Source organism: Bos javanicus, chromosome 2, assembly GCF_032452875.1.
Source record: "Bos javanicus breed banteng chromosome 2, ARS-OSU_banteng_1.0, whole genome shotgun sequence".
NCBI lineage: Eukaryota > Metazoa > Chordata > Mammalia > Artiodactyla > Bovidae > Bos > Bos javanicus.
This window is the reverse complement of record NC_083869.1, coordinates 60,011,165-60,034,851: the sequence shown is the minus strand read 5'-3', so window position 1 is coordinate 60,034,851 and position 23,687 is coordinate 60,011,165. Positions and strand designations below refer to the sequence as shown.

General features: G+C 39.2%; 1 protein-coding gene across 1 annotated transcript in view; it reads left to right on the top strand.

The window, feature by feature from the left end:
* THSD7B (thrombospondin type 1 domain containing 7B) overlaps positions 1–23,687 on the top strand; it is a 929,494-nt gene that overhangs the window by 454,673 nt on the left and 451,134 nt on the right. The window contains exons 10-11 of the mRNA XM_061439032.1: positions 18,578–18,707; positions 23,374–23,477. Coding sequence (XP_061295016.1) covers positions 18,578–18,707; positions 23,374–23,477 — 234 coding nt within the window. The remainder of the gene's footprint in view (positions 1–18,577; positions 18,708–23,373; positions 23,478–23,687) is intronic.

Genomic DNA, 23,687 nt, shown 5'->3' with positions numbered 1-23,687 from the left:
ACACCTTTTTCTAGAAGGACAATAATAGGAATTTAGTAAATATTGTATTACATGGCTTGAAATATGAAGCAACATTATACATGACCAAGAAACCCACACAGGGTCTTAGACTTTGAGGAAGTCCATCCTTCTCACCTAACTCTCCCTCACTCTGATTCAGTAATAATTGAGTTCATCAAAGCAGAGGGAGATCAGAATATCAGCTGATTCTCAACCCTAGAATTAATTAAACAGACTTAACTACCTGGCCTGGTCACAGCCCCTGTTGAGCCCCTAAAAACTTGAATGAGTGTGGCTGAGAACAGATCAGAATATATGCCTCCTCTGAGCATATGTATTATGAGGAAAGAGATGGTGAGAGAAAGAAGGGCCACATATGCCCACTTCCTTCACCCAAAGTCGTGATTTAGGTGCCATTCATCATTCCCAAGAGAAGAAAATGGCAACCCACTCCAGTGTTCTTGCCTGGAGAATCCCAGGGATGGGGGAGCCTGGTGGGCTGCCGTCTGTGGGGTCACACAGAGTCAGACACGACTGAAGCGACTTAGCAGCAGCAGCATTCCCAAAAAAGGCACCTCTCCTTCTTGGGAGGTGATGAGAGTTCAGGGATGATGAAGGCTGTAGAAGTGGAGCTCCCTTCACATGGACGAAATCATCAGGAGGGCGCCACCCTTGCTCTCTCTTGCTAAGCAACTTTGTGAACTCAGGCACTAACTCCCACCATTTCTTTCAGTTCCCTCCACTGTGCTGGCCTCAATTCTGACCAAGCTTGTTCAGAATTTCATTTGCTGTTTCTTCTCCCTATTGTGTTCTTCTTCCAGCCTTTTGCATGGGTGCCTTTTGATCAATGTTTTGTTTTCAGTTCATATGCCGTACTTCAAAGTCTTTGACAATCATAGGAATCATCTTTCACTTCTCTCTCTTGTTCATCAACCCATGTTAATTTTCTCACTGCACTGCCCTGTGAGGGCAACTAGACCAACTAGGCCCTAAGTACTATGGTCTCCCAACTAGACCATAAGTTCTATGTCTTGTTCACTGTTTAGACACACGAAAGAGTGGCAGCCACAAAGTGGTAAAGTGCCTAAATGGTTATTGAATGAATGATGATATCATTAGTTCAGTGAAAGTTTGCATAAGACCTACTATACCAGGTTTTGTGGCTACTGCCAGTAACATTAAGATAAGTAAGGTGAGGTTACTTCAATCAGGGGTCTTTTTATGAGGGCATTCAAATGTGTAAGCATCTTCTTTAACTAAGGGGAGTGAGCACAGTATATTCAGCAAACAAGAGGAGAATGTCTTCCCTTAGCAAAGTGGTTAGAGGAGACAAGATTCAGCAAATTAGGAGTTTCCCAGTAAACAGGGGGTACAATTATCTTAAAGATGGGGATATGTGTAAAGAGGCTTGGCAATGTGAAAATCTGTTTTAATTAAATGACTTACAGGCAGCTTGCAATGCTTGGGTTGTGTAATGCATATGCGGGAGTGATAAGAAATAGGGTTAGAGAGACAGGCAAGAGCCAACTCATGAAGAGATTTATGCTATTCTAAGAAGTCTGGACATTACCCAGAATTCTGATAGACAATTTAAATTTGAAGCATGGGTATGATAAAATCAGACTTAGTGTTTTAAGGGGAAAAGAAAAGTACAGAAAATAATGAGGTTAGGCAGCATTGGAAACCAATGGGAAAAGTATGAGTCTATTCAGTTATCTGGCTAAGAAATAAGGAGACTCTGTTTTCTCAAATAAAAAAATAAAAATATATAGGTAAGCATATAAATTTCCATATCTCAACATTGTTTAATAGCATGTTTTTGTGACCCAGAGTTCCCCACCCATCCTGTGGAGTTCACGTAACTGGAGGATTATGCAAATCCTCTTTCCAGCTCAAGAGATGTCAGTGGTAAGAGAGAAACACAGTAAGGAACTCCAGGATGGAGCAGATCCTTCCTGATCATCCTTCTGAGTGTATACTTCCAAGCAGTAAGATAAGCCCAAAGACAAAGAAGCCTTCACTATTTCATACCATCATCTATTATTACCAGGACCAGTGCATAATTTGCAGGATCCAGTGCAAGATGAAAATGTGGGTGCCTTGTTCTAAAATTACTAACACGTTTAAGGTGTGGGAGAGCATTAAACTAAGAGCCCCAAGAACCCCATTGAGCCTGTGCAAACTCACACAGATCATAGGCCCACTGTGCTGCCCTGGTTCTCACTGGCTTTCTGTAGGGGTCAGATTCCTCACTGACTTTAAGTTTTGATTCCTGAGAACAGTTGTCATATCCTGTAACTATGACATTAACCTAGGTTGCTAGATTACTGTTGCATTGGATCACAATTCTTCCTGTGCTCAGCTGAGAAGGTTAAATGATCCCTCCTGGGTTTCAAATCTACTCTATCTCTTTCCTGGCACCTTGGACAAAGGACAAAATCTCTGTACTTCTATTCTCTAACCTGCAAAATGGGAATGATGAGAGGAACTGTGTTTTAGGATTATAATGAGGACTAAGTGATTCATACTTGGCAAGTGAATGAAACATAGTAAGTGCTTGGATCATTTTTGTTATTGTTTTGGAGATTGTATCCTGGAGAGTGAAGCTTAGTTAGTTCCCTGTAATGCAACAATTACCATTCAGGGTGAGGCTGGTCATGCAGTGGGCAGAAACGCTTAATTTCAGTGAGGTTGAATTTACCAATCATCTACTTTATAGTCGATTTTATTGTTGTGTTTTAGGATATGTCTTGTAATCACAAAGACATAAAGCTTTTACCCTATCTTTGTCTTTGGAAAATTTTATGTGTATCTGTAATAATTCATTTTATGTATCATATTAAATCAATTTCTAGGGTAATTCATTAGTGGTCCAGTGGTTAAGACTATGCACTTCCCCTTCAGAGGGCATGGGTTGTGTACTTAGTCAGGGAACTAAGATCCCACATGGTATGCAGTGTGGCCAAAAGATAAAATTTAAAAAAAGAATCCAATTTCTTTTTCTATATGGAGTCACTGACCTTTTGTTTCTTCCCTTTGCACCCCAGTATAGCCAGTGATCTAGCCATTCTTCTCTCTCTTGCTCTTTTACTCTGGGCCTTTGCAAAATTATTCCCTCTGCCTAGATTCCTCTTCCCTTAGATACTATTCAGATGAGTGCCTCAACCTCCTTCATGTTCCAGCTCAAATATTCCTTTCTTATTGAGGCTTTTAAGCTTAAAATTACCCACAAAACACACACACACTTTCCTTAGCACTTCTTTCTACATCGTCTTTTGTTGTTTTTTCTTTTTTTTTGAGCAGCATTTAATTGCCATATAAAATACTAAATATTTGACATTTATTTTTTGTCTTTCTCTCCATTAAAATGTAAAGTCTATGAATAGGGGGATGTTTTTTCTTGTGCTGTATTCTCAAATTCTAGAACAGTATTTCCCCCTTAGAGGATTTCAATAGTCCCTTTTCAGAATAATCCAGAACAGTTTATAAACAGTTATATCTTATTATTCTTCTATATAGAATAGTAAAAATTCTAGCTTCACACATATATTAATAGAAGGCATCTGATTAGGAAATCTCTGGCTGACTTCTTTTTTTTTTTTTCCCTTGATTCCTTCTGGAAACAAGGCCAAAACAGACAAGCATCTCTACTCTTTCTGTTTGTCAGCATAGGTGATTTCCTGGTTCACACATGAAGGGATTCAGGCTGTGTGTGTGTGTGTGTGTGTGTGCATGTGTGTGTGTGTATGTGTGGAGTCGGAAGTGCTCTGGCTACAGGATTTCTCTCTTGTTATCTGATTTACCACATCCATTAAAAAACAAGCTCTTAGAACTAGCAATGCAGATATCAGTGCACCAAAATTTTTCCTGAATGTCCTATTTTTTTAGCAATGCATTTATAAAATATTTTAAAATTATTTCAACGAGAAGTGCAAAGGAAACAAAAATGAGGAGACTCCTGTAGGACATATCAACCAATAGTAATCCAATGGACAACTGGGACCCAAATTATAGCCCAAAGACAGTTGGGTATTTGCAGGTATTTGGGGATTACAGATAGCAATATTTCTATGTATAATAGTGTTCCTATGTTTATTGGGGATAAATTATAATAATATTTCTATATATGATAGTATTCCTACAGTTGTGTTTTAAAAAAAGAGCTCTTATCCTTTATGAATCTATTCTGAAATATTTATAAATGAAACCATATGATGTCTTTGAAATAATTTGAGTGTGAGTAAATGGATAAGGGTATAGATGTAACAAGCTTGGTTATATAATTATCAAAGCTGATGGATGAAAACATTGGGTTTATTTGATATGTTTGAACATTTCCAAAATTTAAAAAGATACTTTTAAACTGAATTAAAAATTCACCAGTGATATATATTTTTCCTGAGCCAGCAGAGTTTCTCCATATATGTTCTCTGCCTTGTGGGTAGAAACTAATATTTCCAACCAAATATTTGGTTGATGTTCATATTATTCACGCAGTCGTGACTGTGACTTCATCTTTTTATTCATTCAGCAATCATTCTTCAGCTGTGAACCAGGTTTTACAAACTACAACAAAACCTGGAGAGGCTTCCTATTTGGAGACAGAACAAGACAGTCCGGTGCTATGGGGATTTTATAGAGAGGTGGGAGCTTTGGGAGACAGCGCCTTGGCTGAGGGTAGGATGGAAAGACTTCTTGAAAGAAAGACTTTGTTCAGTGTCAAAGGAAGTTTAGTGGTTATCTAGATAAAGAGGAAGAGGAAATACACTTGCCCCATTCTCGACACTAACTTGTCTACCAAGGAACAATTTTATATATGTCAGTTCAGTTGCTAAGTCATAGCTGACTCTCTGCAACCCCATGGGCTGCAGCACACTAGGCTTCCCTGTCCTTAACTATCTCCCAAAGTTTTCTCAAACTCATGTCCATTGAGTTAGATGCCATCTAATCATCTCATCTTCTGTCACCTTCTTCTCCTCCTGCCCTCAATCTTTCCCAGCATCATTACCAAATGCCAAATGCTGAGCTACTTTACATCTCTTTTCCTAAGTGTTCTTGTTAAAAATCCCAAACAAGGTATTCTAGTTATTAGAATAAAATACCTTATTTCCCTTTGATATACCAGGATATAAATAATTTTTCCAAGTTCATAAACCTGGAATTCTAGATTCACTGAAGTCATGTTATCCCACCACTACTAAGCCAAAAAAGGAGTTTCAAAACCTAGTGACTTTATGTTGACATTGCAAAATAATAAAGATAGTAAGACAGGGGATAGCACAAACCTAATATATAAAAGGGATTATTAAGAGACTTTGTCTACATTATTCTAAAATTTATAGTTGAAAATGCAAAACTTTATTTTGACTATTTGCTCTCATAGTTATTTTCCTTTAACGTATCCTACCACTATTCCCAAACCAACTTTTAATGTCACAACTGATATTAATGTGTGATTGATTCCTTGCATGTTACATTGATTCCCTGCACTTTGCATGTAGATACATCCTGGAATGGATGTTGCAAAAAGTTGCAGAAACCAGGATTTATGTGGTTGAGCCATCATGCTTGATGATGCATTTAAAGATGTCAGACTCCATACTGCAAATGGTCAAATGCTACACTTCACTCTCTTGTAAAAAGACTGGGGGATCTGAAGTTCTAAAGTTTCTATCCCCAAAGGTTCTGAAGTCTCTGTCCTTACTGTGCTATGACACATGAGCTTGAACTGGAAACGCTTCTGTCCTCTGGCTGTCCGCACAAGACTGGTCATAGATATCATCGTTTCATGCCCATGAAAGCATAAAGCATTAATGGGCTATGGCAACACACATTATTTAAAAGGATTCTTCTAATGTATAGTTGTGGATCCATGCCTAATAATGATGACAGCTTCTTGAGCCTGTGTCTTGGCTGACATCTGTGTCCCCCTAAAACCTGCTTGTATACAGTGCAACATGGCATTGCAGCATAGTTCAGTCTTGGTGTTGATAGAGTGCAACACATTAGGGAGCACTGTGGCAGGCAACCTCCAGACACTTCATCTGTGAAAATGAAAAGGAGTTAGGTTGGGGGGAATATAAATCCCTGTCATTTCCTCACTCACTGGCACGAGGAAAAGACAAGAGCAACAAGTAGTTTTGTTAACCCTCCTTCTTTTTAGCACACATTTCCAATTATACCCATTATAATGCACTTGGCTAGAGGGCAGGTTTTAAATGTGTTGACAGCAGCCTTGATTTAGCTGGTGCTCATTTGTTTTCTATTGCTTGGTTAAGCATGCTGCATTCTTTTTCCTGTTTTACATACTGGATGAATATGAGATGCTAGCTGTCAATGAGCTAAATCAGTGGTTTTCTGCCCTGGAGATTTTTTGAACAGTTCAATGCTTGGGCCCCACCCCTGAGATATTCTAATTTAAATGGTTTGGATTGAGGGGTATTAGGAATCTATAAAAGCACCCTTTGAGATTCTAATATGCAGCTAGGGTTAAGAACCGCATGGACTGAGTCCATGCATGGCAAGATTAGCTATGCAGGACTTAGTTTTAATATTTAGCAAGAGGAAGGACTGGCCACTATTTGGAAGGTTAACTCTCCAGATTGGAGATATTTTAAGTACATTGGTATTTTAAGTACATTGGTAGTTGAGGATAGCAAGTAAGGAAACTGGAGATAGTCCTTAGTTCAGTTCAGTTCAGTTGCTCAGTCGTGTCCGACTCTTTGTGTCCCCATGGACTGCAGCATGCCAGGCTTCCCTGTCCATCACTAACTCCTGGAGCCTGCTCAAACTCATGTCCATTGAGTCAGTGATGCCATTCAACTGTCTCATCCTCTGTTGTCCCCTCTTCTCCTGCCTTCAATCCTTCCCAGCATCAGGGTCTTTTCCAATGACTCAGTTCTTTGCATCAGGTGGCCAGAGTATTGAAGTTTCAGCTTCAGAATCAGTCCTTCCAGTGAATATTCAGGATTGACTTCCTTTAGGATTGACTGGTTTGATCTCCTTGCAGAGATTAGAACTATTGCTTAGGCCTCCATGAGTGCCTGCCATAGAAAGAAAGTGTTTATTTGCCTTGACTGTCATCCCATGCAGATGTAAACATGAATTGTTCCTTTTGAAATCTATGTTAAAGACTTGCATTAAATCTAGTGGTTCTGTATATATTATATTGACATATATAACATTTTCAAATTCCTTTAAATCTCACTTAATTAAACATTCCTATCAACTATCTTGTGAATTGGCTTGACAATATTATCCATATAGGACAAGCAAAAAAATTGAAGTTCTGAAAGGTGAAGTGCCATGTGCAAGGTCATATAATGATTCAGTAATGAACTGGACTTAGAAGCCAGAGCTGTGGAGGTCTTGTCTATTGGCAGAGCCATTGAATTTGACCTCTGAGGCAAAGTGAATGATGATTATGAAAATTTAAGAACATAGAATATATTTTTTCAGACAAAATTTCAAAATGAAAAATCTATATGGATATCCTGGAGCCTTTTTTTTAGCATTCCTGGGAATTTTAAAAGAAAAAGCTTTGCAATTTTAATTTTATCCATATATAAACAGGCTCATTCATTTTTTAAAATTTTTAGTTTCTGCTATAAAACAATGTGAATCAGTCATAATCATATATATATCCTTTCCCTCCTGAGCCTCCCTCCCTTACCCCCATCCTACCCTTCTCAGTTCAGTTCAGTTCAGTCGCTCAGTCATGTCCGACTCTTTGTGACCCCATGAATAGCAGCACGCCAGGCCTCCCTGTCCATCACCAACTCCGAGTTCACCCAGACTCACATCCATCGAGTCAGTGATGCCATCCAGCTGTCTCATCCTCTGTCATCCCCTTCTCCTCCTGCCCCCAATCCCTCCCAGCATCAGACTCTTTTCCAATGAGTCAACTCTTCTCATGAGGTGGCCAAAGTACTGGAGTTTCAGCTTTAGCATCATTCCTTCCAAAGAAATCCCAGGGCTGATCTCCTTCAGAATGGGCTGGTTTGATCTCCTTGCAGTCCAAGGGATTCTCAGGAGTCTTCTCCAACACCACAGTTCAAAAGCATCAATTCTTCGGCATTCAGCCTTCTTCACAGTCCAATTCTCACATCCATACATGACCACTGGAAAAACCATAGCCTTGACTAGATGGACCTTTGTTGGCAAAGTAATGTCTCTGCTTTTTAATATGCTATCTAGGTTGGTCATAACTTTCCTTCCAAGGAGTAAGCGTCTTTTAATTTCATGGCTGCAATCACCATCTGCAGTGATTTTGGAGCCCAAAAAATAAAGTCTGACACTGTTTCCACTATTTCCCCATCTATTTCCCATGAAGTGATGGGACCAGATGCCATGATCTTTGTCTTCTGAATGTTGAGCTTTAAGCCAACTTTTTCACTCTCCACTTTCACTTTCATCAAGAGGCTTTTGAGTTCCTCTTCACTTTCTGCCATAACGGTGGTGTCATCTGCATATCTGAGGTTATGGGTATTTCTCCTGGCAATCTTGATTCCAGCTTGTGCTTCTTCCAGCCCAGCGTTTCTCATGATGTACTCTGCATATAAGTTAAATAAGCAGGGTGACAATATGCAGCCTTGACGTACTCCTTTTCCTATTTGGAACCAGTCTGTTGTTCCTACCCTTCTAGGTCATCACAAAGTCCCAGTCTGGGCTTCCTGTGTTGTTTAGCAACTTCCCGCTCTCTATTTTACACTCAGTGTTCATTTGGAAGTACTTGGAGTTGTAAGCTGGAGGGGAATTCTGGGGGAAGAGGCTGCTTTTGATGTATTTGCTCTATATATGGGGCACCAAGGTGAATAGGGAGGAAGAGATAAAAGCTTCCTACTCATAGCTGTTCTAGGACATTGCATTTGTTACTACTTAAACCTTCTAATCCCCCTTGAGCAAAGAGAGAACATACCAGATTAATGGCCTTTGGAAAATAAATACGATGTTTAACTGTATTTTCTGAATGCTTATAGAACTATGGAGAACTTCTACATTATCATCTCTCAATCATGTTTCACTTCTGCTTTACTGGAGAGATTTAATACTACATATATGTACACGTCAGTGTAACACATAGCACTTAGGTACGTATCCTCCATGTATGGTGTGGTGTGGTGTTAGTCGCTCTGTTGTGTCCAACTCTGCAACCCCATGGACTGTAGCCTGTCAGGCTCCTCTGTCCATGGAATTCTCCAGACAAGAATACTGGAGTGGGTTGCCATTCCCTTCTCCAGGGTATCTTCCCAACCCAGGGATCGAACCCATGTCTCCTGCATTAAGCAGACTCATTACCCCTAGCACCAAACATGTTGGTAACTCCATGTATAGCAGATACATGATAAAATATTTATCAATAATGACAACACTGTATGTGGTAAGTACTTCCCTCTGAGAGGTCAGGGTCACAGTATGTATTTCTCCAAATTTAAGTGAGAAAAAGTTGGGATGGTGAATCCTGGTTTGGTACTTTTTCTGAAAAGGAAATCAGCTTCAAATCTCAAAAACGGTTGTGATTAAGGTAGAAGGGAGTATTCTCTTGTGTATAGTGAATCAGTAAACAGAATCTACATTTTAGGGGATTTGATGTTCATGAACCTGGACTGCCTAATGCAATATTACAACCTCTGTCTATAGAACTGACTTAGAAACAGACTTCTTAGTAACCATTTGGAATCTTTGCCAAGTGAAACTTTGTCCTCTGATGCTCCACTTTGATTCATTGTTGGTTCCCAGTAGTTACATAGCATCTATTTGTGATGTTTCTATTATAATGACACATATCAAGTAGGTCTAGTTGATTATTTTGAAGTAAGCCCTATATTCTTCTTTCCCTTTAATTTTTAATTTTATGAGTTATAAGGAAGTGTGCTTTAGGCATAAAACAGTTTTCTTCAAATGCATGAACTGCTGTCTCAAGCAGAGTTCCGTGGCATAAGATAACAAGATCAATGATCAGACTGAATAGATAATTTTAAGAACAAGGCAGTCTACATTTTCCACACATTTGAAATGCAACCCTTTGGTGCAGTGAGAAACAAAATGTGCTTGTTTTCTTGCATTGGCATGGAGGTGATGGTCTTTTTATGAGTTATCATTTAGTTTTTTATACAGAGGCCTTTCTGAAAGTGAGTAGATGGTATTTCTGAAAGTGAGTAGATGAACTATTAATATTTAAGCCAAGATAATAGGCATTAATGAAGACTGTCCTGAGCAAACAGGATTGTTTGATCCCCCTACCCATTCCTCTCCAGTGATATCAGAAGGTGGTCGGAGCTAACTGCCTTGTAGTTGGAGTTTAATTTACCAGAAACATGGAATGATTTCAAGCCACTCACGGTCCACCTTTAGACGCTCAGAACATGAATGTGACCCACCATTGTACAGAAGACTGTTTTGCCACATTTTTATTTTAATTAGAAAAAGCCTCAACTATTGAAGCTTTTATCCTCCTCTTTTCTTAAACACTTCCTTCTCACTTTCTCTCATGAACTTTTATGACTCTGGAGAAGATTCCCTGTACCAGCAGTGCTGACATGCTTTACATGTGTATCTCATTTAATCCTCAAAGCAGTCGTATGAAATAGGAGCTTGTAGTCACCCTGTTTTATAGCCAAGGAAACTGAGGTTCAGAGTGATTAAAGGAATTGTCTGAAATCTAATACGCACTAGAGTCGTAACTCCACCCCAGGATGTATGGATGTTTACAAGCCCAGGTAGCACTAGTGGTAAAGAATCTTTCTGCCAATGCATGAGACACAAGAGACACAGGTTCATTTCCTGGGTTGGGAAGATCCCTGGAGGAAGATTGGCAACCTAGTTCAATATTCTTGCCTGGGAAAATCCCATCGACAGAAGAACCTGGCAAGCGAAGGTCCATGAGTTGGACATAACTGAGCACATACACAGGCATTGGCTTGTTTATATGATACAGATCTTAAAATATCACTGGTACCATCCTTTGGCTTCAAGATCTACTGGTTAGAGAGGAATCATCAACAGACTTTTGGTTTTGTTTTTAATGGTGAACTGGGTGTGTAAGTGGGGAGGAAGAAGAAGAGCACTAGGTGGCAACCAAGAGTTACAAGTCTATAAGCCTAGCAGGATGATGGTGCCTAGAAGCAGAGTGGGTTGCTGAAATCCATTAAACCTGTTAGTAACTGAAACAATAGAGAAACCAGGGAAAGCCAGAAAGGTCATTTGTTATCAATGTACCATCAAAATTCTACAGATTGGTGTTGGAAAAACTTCCATGATTTGTTGATATCCATCTATCCTGCATCCCCTTTGCACATGCTCTTTTTATTTGTTTATTTTTTTAAATTGAGGTATATTTGTTTTACAGTGTTATGTTAGCTTCTGCTGTACAATGAAGTGAGTCAGCTATGTGTATGTATGTATGCCCTCCCTTTTGGACCTCCCTCTCAACCCCCAACCTCATGCATCTAGGTCATCACGGAGCACTGAGCTGAGCCTCCTGTGCTTCACAGCAGCTTCCCGCTAGCTGTCCATTTACACATGGCAGTGTAATACACGTACATCCTCTTTCCTTTGGGAGCATTTGCAAACCTGCCTCCCCATCAGCCAGAGCTGATGCTCACCATGCTCTACTTGCTCCCTGCTCTCACATTTCAAATCAATTGGAAATATAGAGGTTAAAGTCTTTATTTCAAATCACTGATTGAATAACCCTGGTATCAGGGCTCAACACCCTTGACTCTTTGGGTCAGTGTGATGTGCCCCAGCTTACCTGGCTGTGAGTCATCCAGAGGTACTGTTTTTCTCCACCTTGGCTACCATCTGTCTAGGAAAGACTTCACTGAGAATCTCTAAATATCCCTCAGTGTTTGCAGTCCACTCATATACTTTCCTCATGAAACACGGCTGTTGATCTTTAAGTTGCCATCTTTTCTAAATGTTATGTCTTTTGACTATAATTAATAACTTAAGTTTAATTATGTTCAATGACCTATTAATGATAAAGTATGTGTAAATTAAAGCTGAATGTAGAATAGTTGTTTATGAGCCATAATCATGCTTGAGCAATTGTTTATGTTTGCAGACAGGCACTTTCATTTATTGGTATTTTTCATAGGCCTAATGAGGTTGAAAGCATCAACAAAGCCCTACGAACATTGCTTTCAATGATACTTGGAGCTTTCTGCCAACAGGGTACAGTTGAAGAATTGATTAGGAAAGAAGTGTCCCTTGGGAATAGCAGAGTCCCTGTGGCATGAACTCCTGCTTGGAGTGCCCCTTTCTTTCTCTTCATCTTGTTCTAAAGTCTCTTTTATGGAAAAATCATGGGTTTTGATATCTACCTAGCCATTCTTTTCATCCTAGACAGGAAATTATTTTGTGGAAAATATTTTGTAGAAATTATTGACCCCTTCTGACCTCCATTTTCATGTCTGTCAAATGGGTATCATAACAATAATGCTAATAACAAAACAATAGTAATAATACCAACCTCATAAAGTGTTGTAGTAAAAGAATGAGATATGGGGAGGGAGGAGGGAGAGGGGTTCAGGATTGGGAACACATGTACACCTGTGGTGGATTCATGTTGATGTATGGCAAAACCAATACAATATTGTAAAGTAAAAAAAAAAATAATAATAATAAAAGAAAAAAGAAATTCACTTAGAAATCTAACATGTTCTAGGTACATATGTAATACAAATGTTTTCCTCCTGCAAAGCCATTATCTTTGCATCTCAATATTACCTCTCAGAAATCATTTTCTTATGTATTCAAAGGCAATGGAAACTGACATCACTTCCTGAGAGCTTCTACTTGGCCTTTTGCTCATCCTCTCTTGTCTGGCTTCAAGCCATGATCTTGGGTGCTGTCAGGAGCGTCCACTCCTTTTGTTGCTAATCACCTCTCACATTTCTGAAAGTATTGTCCTACTTTGATACAAAGCTACTACCCTCATGCTGCCTTCGAAATTCATGTGTGAGAAGACGATTGGCTGCTTCATCTCAAGTGTAGACCTGCCTGCTCTTGACTTCCCATGACATCAGCTAAATCATGTCCATTCTGCAAAACCAATTCTGTTGTCATAATTTGAAGCACTGTACATCATAGGGAAGGGGAAAATCCTTTAAACCTGAGTGCTAAATTTGACTGGAGAAGGCAGTGGCACCCCACTCCAGTACTTTTGCCTAGAAAATCCCATGGACGGAGGAGCCTGGTAGGCTGCAGTCCATGGGGTCGCTAGAGTCGGACACGACTGAGCAACTTCACTTTGACTTTTCACTTTCATGCATTGGAGAAGGAAATGGCAACCCACTCCAGTGTTCTTGCCTGGAGAATCCCAGCGACGGGAAGCCTAGTGGGCTGCTGTCTATGGGGTCACACAGAGTCGGACATGACTGAAGCGACTTAGCAGCAGCAGCAGCAGCTAAATTTGACTAGTCCAATGTTCAAGAAACACATGTTCACTTACAATGAGAAAGTCTTAACTGGTGTCTCGTAGATCCTGGGGGTGTTTGCCTTTATTAAGAGGCTCCCTTATTTCTCTCTCTCTCTCTCTTCATAGACATGAAATAATTCTTAATTTCTGTGGTGCCAATCAATTTTTTCTCTGGAAAAATGTGACCTCAGTTCTAAAAGTTTATTTTTCCCATAGAGTGTATCCTTCTCAACCTTCACCTCGAGATCTATAGAGTATGATAATTAATGTGACTATTTTTCTAAAACTTTGAATTATTTGACCTGGAATTACACGATAAGGAAGAATACATCAAGTGTGAGCTTGCACTCTGTGTGTGTGGTGTGGTGTGGTGTGGTGTGGTGTGGTGTGTGTGGTTGTGTGTGTGTGGATGTGGGTGGATGTGTGTGTGTGTGTATGTATGTCCTATGAAAGGAGAGGCATTGATCTATGTTCTGTCTCAATATGGGATAAAGTCAACCCCTTAATTGTTCCTATTGTCTTCAATGGTTATTTCTGGACTCTTAACACTTGGACAAAGCAAACAGACACACACACACAATCCCACACATCCTGAGGGTAAACAATAATTACCAGTGTAAGTACAATGTAATTGGAATTAACTGGGGGTGGGGAGGAGAGAGACTTTTTCCTAAAGGCACAATTATTTATCCAGATTGTCTCCACCCCAATAAAGATAGCTTGCATATTATTATGTAGAACTGTTTTAATTATACTTTTTTCCCTCCTTCTTAGCCTTCTTTTTCTATACTCCTCACTGGGCCTTAACCACATTAAAAAGAAGTTAATTATAGCATTCTTCTCAGTCAAATAATAGCAACTGTCCTTTGATTTGATAAGCATGTCCTGGTAGGAAATAGGTGGCCCACTCAAATGGGGAAAATTAAATGAAGGAACAGTTTATAATACAAAGGAGAGGACAGGGTTAATGGAAACTAATAGTACATGGCTAGGGACAGTTGGGAGCCTGAAAGCTGATACCTGTAGGAGCTATTAGAAGATCTCGAAGAAAGTAGTTGCAGGTGAGAAATGGCACCCCACTCCAGTACTCTTGCCTAGAGAATTCCATGGACTGAGGATCCTGGTGGGCTACAGTCCATGGAGTCGCAAAGAGTTGGACACGACTGAGCGACTTCACTTTACTTTTTACCGCTCCATTAGAACTGTGGCTCTGGGGAGCAAGGGAACCAACTTTGAGGTGATTTAGACAATGAAATCTGGTGGAATAAGTACCCTGATCTTTCTTCTCTCTCTGTCTCCCCTTCCTCTGTCAACTTTTATCTTTACACTGTGTGCCCCAAACCACCTTTGACCAAAGCTGACCAGAAGCCAATGGACAAGGTAGCCACTAATACATACCTTCTGTGGTTGGATCTCTGAGTTCAGTTCAGTTCAGTTCAGTCACTCAGTCGTGTCCGACTCTTTGCGACCCCATGAATTGCAGCACGCCAGGCCTCCCTGTCCATCACCAACTCCCGGAGTTCACCCAGACTCACGTCCATCGAGTCAGTGATGCCATCCAGCCATCTCATCCTCTGTTGTCCCCTTCTCCTCCTGCCCCCAATCCTTCCCAGCATCAGAATCTTTTCCAATGAGTCAACTCTTTGCATGAGGTGGCCAAAGTACTGGAGTTTCAGCTTTAGCATCATTCCTTCCAAAGAAATCCCAGGGCTGATCTCCTTCAGAATGGGCTGGTTTGATCTCCTTGCAGTCCAAGGGACTCTCAAGAGTCTTCTCCAACACCACAGTTCAAAAGCATCAATTCTTCGGTGCTCAGCCTTCTTCACAGTCCAACTCTCACATCCATACATGACCACAGGAAAAACCATAGCCTTGACTAGATGAACCTTTGTTGGGAAAGTAATGTCTCTGCTTTTTAATATGCTATCTAGGTTGGTCATAACATTTCTTCCAAGGAGTAAGCGTCTTTTAATTTCATGGCTGCAGTCACCATCTGCAGTGATTTTAGAGCCCCCAAAATAAAGTCTGACACTGTTTCCACTGTTTCCCCATCTATTTCCCATGAAGTGATGGGACCAGATGCCATGATCTTCCTTTTCTGAATGTTGAGCTTTAAGCCAACTTTTTCACTCTCCACTTTCACTTTCATCAAGAGGCTTTTGAGTTCCTCTTCACTTTCTGCCATAAGGGTGATATCATCTGCATATCTGAGGTTATTGATATTTCTCCGGGCAATCTTGATTCCAGCTTATGCTTCTTCCAGTCCAGTGTTTCTCATGATGTACTCTGCATATAAGTTAAATAAGCAGGGTGACAATATACAGCCTTGACATACTCCTTTTCCTATTTGGAACCAGTCTGTTGTTCCATGTCCTGTTCTAACTGTTGCTTCCTGACCTGCATACAGATTTCTCAAGAGGCAGATCAGGTGGTCTGGTATTCCCATCTCTTTCAGAATTTTCCACAGTTTGTTGTGATCCACACAGTCAAAGGCTTTGGCATAGTCAATAAAGCAGAAATAGATGTTTTTCTGGAACTCTCTTGCTTTTTCCATGATCCAACAGATGTTGGCAAAGAAGGGCCAAAAAAGGCAGCAGATGGAAAACACCTCATGGCAGTGGTGGTGGTTTAGCCGCTAAGTCGCATCCAATTCTTGTGACCCCATGGACTGTAGCCCGCCAGGCTCCTCTGTCCATGGGATTTTCTAGGCAAGAATACTAGAGTGGGTTGCCATGTCCTTCTCCAGAGGATCTTCCTGACCCAGGGATGGAACCCAGGTCTCCTGCATTGCAGACAGATACTTTACTGATTGAGCTACAAGGGAAGCCCCCAAAGGCCTCATGCATCTCCCTAACTTTTAGTCTCCCCTTCTCATAATCTCATTAAAGTGGTAGAAATGGATTTTAAAATTCCCAATTCTTTGTCAAAAACAAAGAGTTCCGTCAGTGGTTGAGAGATCTAAACTTGTTTATGAAAGATTCAGTGGACAAAGACTGAAGAGCATAGAAACAGACCATGCAGTACAGGAAGACAGGACTTAATATAGCAGAAAGTGGATGGCAATAAAAAAGGAAGTTCATCTGCCCGGAAAGACTCTTTAGAAACATAGTGGCTGATCTGATGGAGGATGGGAGTAAGAAGTGGGACAGAAAAAATGCAGGTTATATAAAACCTTTAAATAATGAGGAGAGGCATAAAAATCGTGATACAGTTATAAAAAAAAGTTGAACAGTAGTGGAAAAAAATATTCATCGATTACAGAAGAAAGTCAATAGATGATGTCTAAAGTTAAGAAAACAACTAGTGATGACATGTACATATTATTTATAGATTTGGAGGTAACCACAGAAGAACTAAATACAGATAGAGTTCAGAATGTTCTGGAAGGAGGAAGACAGGGAATGGCATGTAGGTCTGTTGCTTCTCACTATAGGAAGTCTTTTTTGCATTAATTATTTTTGAGAAACCATATGAATATATAATTTTAGTAAAAGCTCCTTTTTTTTCCTTTTTTTTTTTTTTTGGCTCCACTTAGTTTGCTGGCTATAGAAATTTCCTTCTTTGTATGATTAGGTTCATTAGCTGTCTTAAACCTAAAAATTAATTTGGTTTTCTCCTAGGCATCTCCTCTCCATTCTTTATAACCTTCTCTGTGTTCTTCCTCCAGCCACCAGAAGCTCCCGCACACAAGCCCCACACACATACACCCTCCTGAATGCAGTTCTGTTCTCTTTCTCTGTGAAGTCCATGCACTCTTACAGCTTTGTGTCTTTTCTCACACTGGTTCTTTGACCTGCAATGGCTTCAGACTTTATGTTTTTCTTTTTTTTTATTGAAATACAGTTATGTTAATTTCTTCTGCAAAGTGATTCATATATATATATATATTCTTTTTAAAAATATATTTTTCCCATTATGGTTTATCACAGAATATTGAGTATAGTTCTGTGTGCTATATGAGGACCTTCTTGTTTATCCATCCTATATGCATCTGCTAATCCCAAATTCCCGATTTTTCTCCCCCGCCACCCCACCTTGACCACCACAAACCTGTTTTCTATGTCTGTGAGTCTGTCTGTTTCACAGAGGTCCCGTTGTGTCATATTTTAGATTCCACATATAAGCAATATCATCTGGTATTTTTGTTTTGCTTTTTGGAAAAAAAAATTGTTTTTCTACTTATCCCTCCAATGCCAGAATAAAATCCACCTTCTCTAGGAACTGTCTTTGGTTTCCCCACATGATTATGCTTTCTTCTGTACTCTCCTAATACTGTGCCAGTGTCTGACGCATCTCACTCTGCAAAGCCCAAATAACTAGGTGTGTGTCTGTCTGCCCCTTCTTCTTTCCATTTCATTGCAAATTCAAGACTTTGTATCTGTGTATCGAGCACAGTATCTTACACATGGCAATTGAAATAGTTGCTAAGCACTGTCATTGATTTTGGAAGTAGTTGTTGATTAGAAGGCATCTAAAGATTATGAAATGAATGCCCCACACATTAAAGTGAACATCAGCTGTCTTTTTATCCAGGTGCCTATTACTACTTCTGTGGGTCAGCAAAATAACCAGGAAGATAATGTTTGTTCTGTTGTAATTTTACTGCCTCTTCTCTAAATTCCAATTATACACATATTACCTCAGGTTGTGAGGAATAAGAAATCTAATAAACTAATTCTCATTAATAAATATGTTAGTAATGTATTAATTTTAATAAGTGTTTGCATAGTAAAAAGTAGCCTAAAGAAGGAAGTACCCCACCTGAGGGAGAGAATTGCTAATAGTAAAACGTTAACCCCCAGAGCTGTTGCTTTGAGATCAAAGAGTATTTCAGGGGCCTTTCAGATTATGCTGAAGTATATGCAAAATATAATATAGATTCTGATTAATTAAAATATATTATCAGTGGGAAACAATCTTCCCATATTAGAACATACAGATTTGAAATCACAGTTAGTAAGTGTGATGTGTCTTTCTCATAGAAGTAAGGTTGAGTATTAATCTCTGGTCTTTTCTTATTATTCTCATTTCCCAGGTAGTCTTTCCATAGGTTCTTCTTTTTTCTTTTTTTTTCTTTATTAAATTGCTCTCTATCCCTGGACTTTTCTTTGCCTCCACATAAAAGGGCACTATTATTTTATTTTTCCTTTACTTCAGGAAATGCTACAATAAAACAGTCTCGATATAGGATTATCATCCAAGAAGCAGCCAACGGAGGCCAAGAATGCCCAGATACCTTATTTGAAGAGCGAGAGTGTGAAGATGTGTCATTGTGCTCCACATATCGGTAATTACTTACTTTCAAAATAATCATTAGACCTTAGTATAAGCCATGACCTATTTGCTCTTATATAGTATGTGGTTATTATATGAAACACTTGTAGTGAGAAATACAAAGAGGTAGTATTTTTTTTATCTTCAAATATCTCACCATTTTCCCCTTTTCTGGAGTATGTTTTGAGAGAGTAAAGAGTATGAAAGTCTAATTTAAAACAAAAAAGGTAACAGCCAGATTTTGATTGCAGTTGAGCTGTTTGACTTCAGCCACCCAGGTAATCAGTTTTCAGGATTAGGATTCAAAGATATGCAGGTTGAGGTCCTTACTAGACACACACACACACACACACACACACACACACACCTTACCTCATTCTATTTTTCTCATCCTAAAGCCTGTAATCAAGAACTAAGAACAAATGTATACTGCCTGAACAGTTGTTTATTTTAGTTCAAAAATGGTTTTGGTTCTCAATTTTTGTCATGTACATATTTTAAGAAATCTTAGGAAAAAATTTTAACCTATGGGTAATTTTTTGTCTTTAGAAAAAGAAAATGAGTAATATTTAAACTATATATGTTACCCATATTTGCCCCTCTGGGAAGAAAGTGATTATTATTTATAAAAACAGTACCTGAGGTTTGTGTCTTTAGTCATAAACTTTCATTCTTTTAACATCAGATTGAAGCACTGCTTTAAAGTATTAATACTTCTGGATTAAATTCAATCACTATTGGGTTTTATTGATTTGTGGAAACAAGCCCCAGGTCTTAATAATCATGTTGTTATCAGCATACTTAAAAATGCCTTTATTCAAAATGTCTAGGATTTTCCCTGATTGAGAAACTGTATCTTAAGTCTATGTGATTCAAGAGCTAATTTTTTCTAGGGACTTCCTGGTGGTCCAATGGCTAAGACTCCAAGCTCCCAATGTAAGGGGCCCAGGTTCGATCTTGGGTCAGGGAACTGGATCGCACATGCCACACCTAAGAGTTCACATGCCTCAACTAAAGATCTCACGTGCTGTAACTAAGACCAGGTGCAACCAAATAAATAAATACAAATAAATATATTTTTAAAATGAGCTAATTTATTCTGGAAAATATAAGTTTTGTCGTGTTTTGTTTTTTAAGAAGGCCTCCCATTAGCTAGAAAGAAGCCCCAATCATGATCAATTCATCATCACTTACTCCTTTGTTCCTATCTAACAACCAGTTTGGGAAAGACATGAATCAGCCCTGGAACAAGCCCAGACTGCCAGTATTTCTTCATCAATGGCCAGGCCATTGTGGGAACACTGTCAATATCCATCCTATTGTGCCACATTTAAATATTGAAACTTCTAGTTCAGTGAAAGAGCTGTCAGAGAAAGTAGTCAATTGAAAAAAACAATAGCCAAATCAAGTAATGTTACACATTTTCTGAACCCGGTGCTATTATAATCAGAGAAAATCTTGGAAACTGTTAGCGGTCTCTCTTCCTACTCTCCACTCTCTTTGCCCTCTTGTGGTACTTCAGTGTAGCCACTCATTCTTGAACCTGTTTCCATAAAAGACCTCCTGCCATTTTCCCAAAAAATTAGTTCCACTCTTCCTGGATTGCCTGATTGTATCATGTCTCCTGATGCTGATAGTGTGTCCAACTTATCAGCATGAGTCTCTTAGTCAAACACCCTTGAATTTTAAGCATACAGTTCCTCTTTAGGTTTTGCCTTCCCTTCATTGGTGAAGAAGGCAATGGCACCCCACTCCAGTACTCTTGCCTGGAAAATCCCATGGATGGTGGATCCTGGTGGGCTTCAGTCCATGGGGTCACTCAGAGTCGGACACGACTGAGCGACTTCACTTTCATTTTTCACTTTCATGCATTGGAGAAGGAAATGGCAATCCACTCCAGTGTTCTTGCCTGGAGAATCCCAGGGACGGGGGAGCCTGGTGGGCTGCCATCTATGGGGTCGCACAGAGTCGGACATGACTGAAGTGACTTAGCAGCAGCAGCAGCAAGATGAGACATTCACAATTTAAAACAGAATCACAATGTCTATAGAATTTTTTCTATGAATTTGAGCATTTCCCACTATGTTAATTTTAAGTTAGTGTTGGGGAAAGGAAATTTTCCCCTCTACACTTCATGAGTTCTTATAGCTCTCTTAATAATAAAATTGACATGAGATAGATTATCATGAGATAGGTTAGTATTAAAATGCAACAAATGTTAATTCATATGCATGGAGATCCCATAGAAATTGAACCTAAGAAGTGGCCAAAGCAGGAAGCTTTTATCCTTTTTAGACAGAGAAACAATAAATTAGTAAAGAACTGACTGGATGAGTAAATGTCGGCTTTGGGTGCTCAATCCATGAAAAATCTAAACAGAGTCTGAGCTTGGGGTATTAAATTTTAAAAGTATCAAGGTTTATACAGCCTGAATTCCCTAGTGGTAAGGGTTTCCTTCTACCTTCAGATGTGGGCGGGAAGGGCACCGCTCACAGAAGAGAATTATTTCCTGCTTTCAAGGGGAAGCAGAAGGAAGGAGGCAGAAGGAGGGAAGCAGAAGGAAAGTCAGAGTGCCCCTCTTGTGTTGGCCATTTCTTAAGTAACGTTCATTCAAGATAGACAATATTCAATTGAGTCACATTTGGATGGCTGACAATGTAAGCAAGAGGGAAGACGGTGTGGGTGATATACCCCTAAATACAATCGGCAGTGGGATGTCTCCCAGAGTCTGTGGCTGAGCATCTAAGGATTCAGGACCGACAGCTGGCCTGCCCTTTCATGTGCAATCTCAGGCATGTCACGAAACGGCTCTGAGCTCAGGCTTATCCTTCTAAAACTGTGAATCTAACAAGAGTTCTTGACATTTCTCCCTTCTATTTAGCACACTAAGCTAAATTGAATTCCTTGGTCTCACTTTAGTAAGTATTTTAGGAACTTGAGGGATCTGAGTGAATGACATATCCCAGTTGAAAAGCTAGACTAAACTCCCTTACCATTTCCGTCTGTGTTTTAGAATTATACTTAATGAGTCTTTGCATCTACAAAGCAAATTTCTAACTACTTAAAAAGTATTAGGTGATTTTTTAAAAAAATGGGGCAGATTTTTCTGTTGTTTCCTGGTTTCTCTCCAGCTCTTCAGTTGTTCTTAATATGGAGGTCACTTGAATGAGGTCACTGATATGTATTTTTTTTCACTTTTACATTTTAATGTACTTTGCTTTTCTGCAAGACAGTCTGTATCTATTTCTTAACACCCTCACTGCCTCACCTCCAGTAAGTGAGATTCACTTAGTCTAAACAGAGGAGAGGGTGGTGATTGCTGAGATAAATGATGTTAATTAATTAATATGTGGGTTATACTAAGTGATCTTCACATGCTATATTAATCTATGTTCACATAACTAAAAGGGTTCCTTAAGGTGATTTTTCCTGAACAAAGGAAGTCTACTCCATGTTCTGTTATACATTATTGTTTCTCTTGCTGAGATTTCTTTATTATTGTGATAAAAATCATATAACATAAAAGTTACATTGTAACCTTTTCTTTCTAAATTAGCTTCTTTTAATGAAGTATAGTTGATGTACAATGTTGTACCAATCCATAATGGAAAAGGATATTAAAAAAAGAATGCATATATGTATAAACCTGGATCACCTTGTTGTACAGCAGAGATTGCCATCTTAACCATTTTTAAGTGTACAGTTCTATAGTTTTGATTGTATGCACATTGAAGTACAACCACTCTCTCGATGTTTCTCATCCTGACAAACTAGTCAATAATATTTTTGCTATGGTTCTGTTTCTTTTTTTTTAATTAGCACCTCTTATCAGAGGTATTGGATTATGTGAAAAAGTACAAAAATGTACTCAATGAAAGAGCAAAATCTGTGGCTACATTTAGGGTTTGGGTTTTCTGGAACATTCCAAAGACACAGGTTTAAGGGCTCAAGTCACAGTCTGCCCTGCAGGTCATAAAAGTAGAGTTCTATTCACCTTAAACACACACACACAGACGCAGGCAAGCCAGAAGGATTCCGTACATACTCTTCCCTCTGTGGAGAAGAAATATGGGTCATTCCTCAGAGACAGTTCCATTTCTCTTCTCTGAGAGAAACCATCGCATAAGTTAAGTCCCTACGGCCTCCTGCCTTGTCTTTATAACCTATTGAGATGTTTGAGCTACCCTGAAGTTCTGGGAAGCACCTTGTAAAAATTTTGAGGCAGAAGATCAAGTATGAAGGCTTGTTCCTAAAATTTTCACATGTTATCACCTTGATTCTCTAATGCTCAGATGGGGCATAGGAATTTTCTTTCTTTGATTTTTTTTTATATTGTTTTTCTTTAAACAATTTTAAGTTCATACAGAGCTAAACCTTCTAGATTTGATCTGTGCCTCTAATGTTTCTTTATGGCCACTTTGCTATATCCACTAAGGCTTCTGTGCAAAATGTCCACATTTTTAAAAAATGGAATTACTGCTTTAACTATGGATCTGGGGCAGAGAGACTAATGCCATCCCTAGTGTGTGCCAGGGCTCCCTTTTATAACATCGGTTTCAAATCCATTTTTATTGAATTACTACCTTTATGCTTTGGGTTTCAAATTCATCTGTTTCCAGTATTTGTTTTGTATGTTTGCCGTGGTGAAATTTCTAGTCTGCTGTTCTTTGTCATCACAGATGGAGGCCACAGAAATGGAGCCCCTGTGTCCTCGTGCCAGAGTCTGTCCGGCAGGGACTAATGGGCACCAGTGAAACCTGCGGAAAGGGAGTGCAAATAAGAGGTAAGGGGATTTCAAAACAGTTTTTCTAATCAAATGTAATTCAAAGTTATATTGCTTTTATAAATTGGTATCTCTTTTTATATTTGGATAAGTTGTGATCTTGCTGGATTGGATTGTTTATGAGTGTTTGAGTTTAAGGTTGACATTAGTTCATGCTGATATTAGACCACCTTGTAACCATAGCTAGCTAGTGCACCTAGGGACTAATGC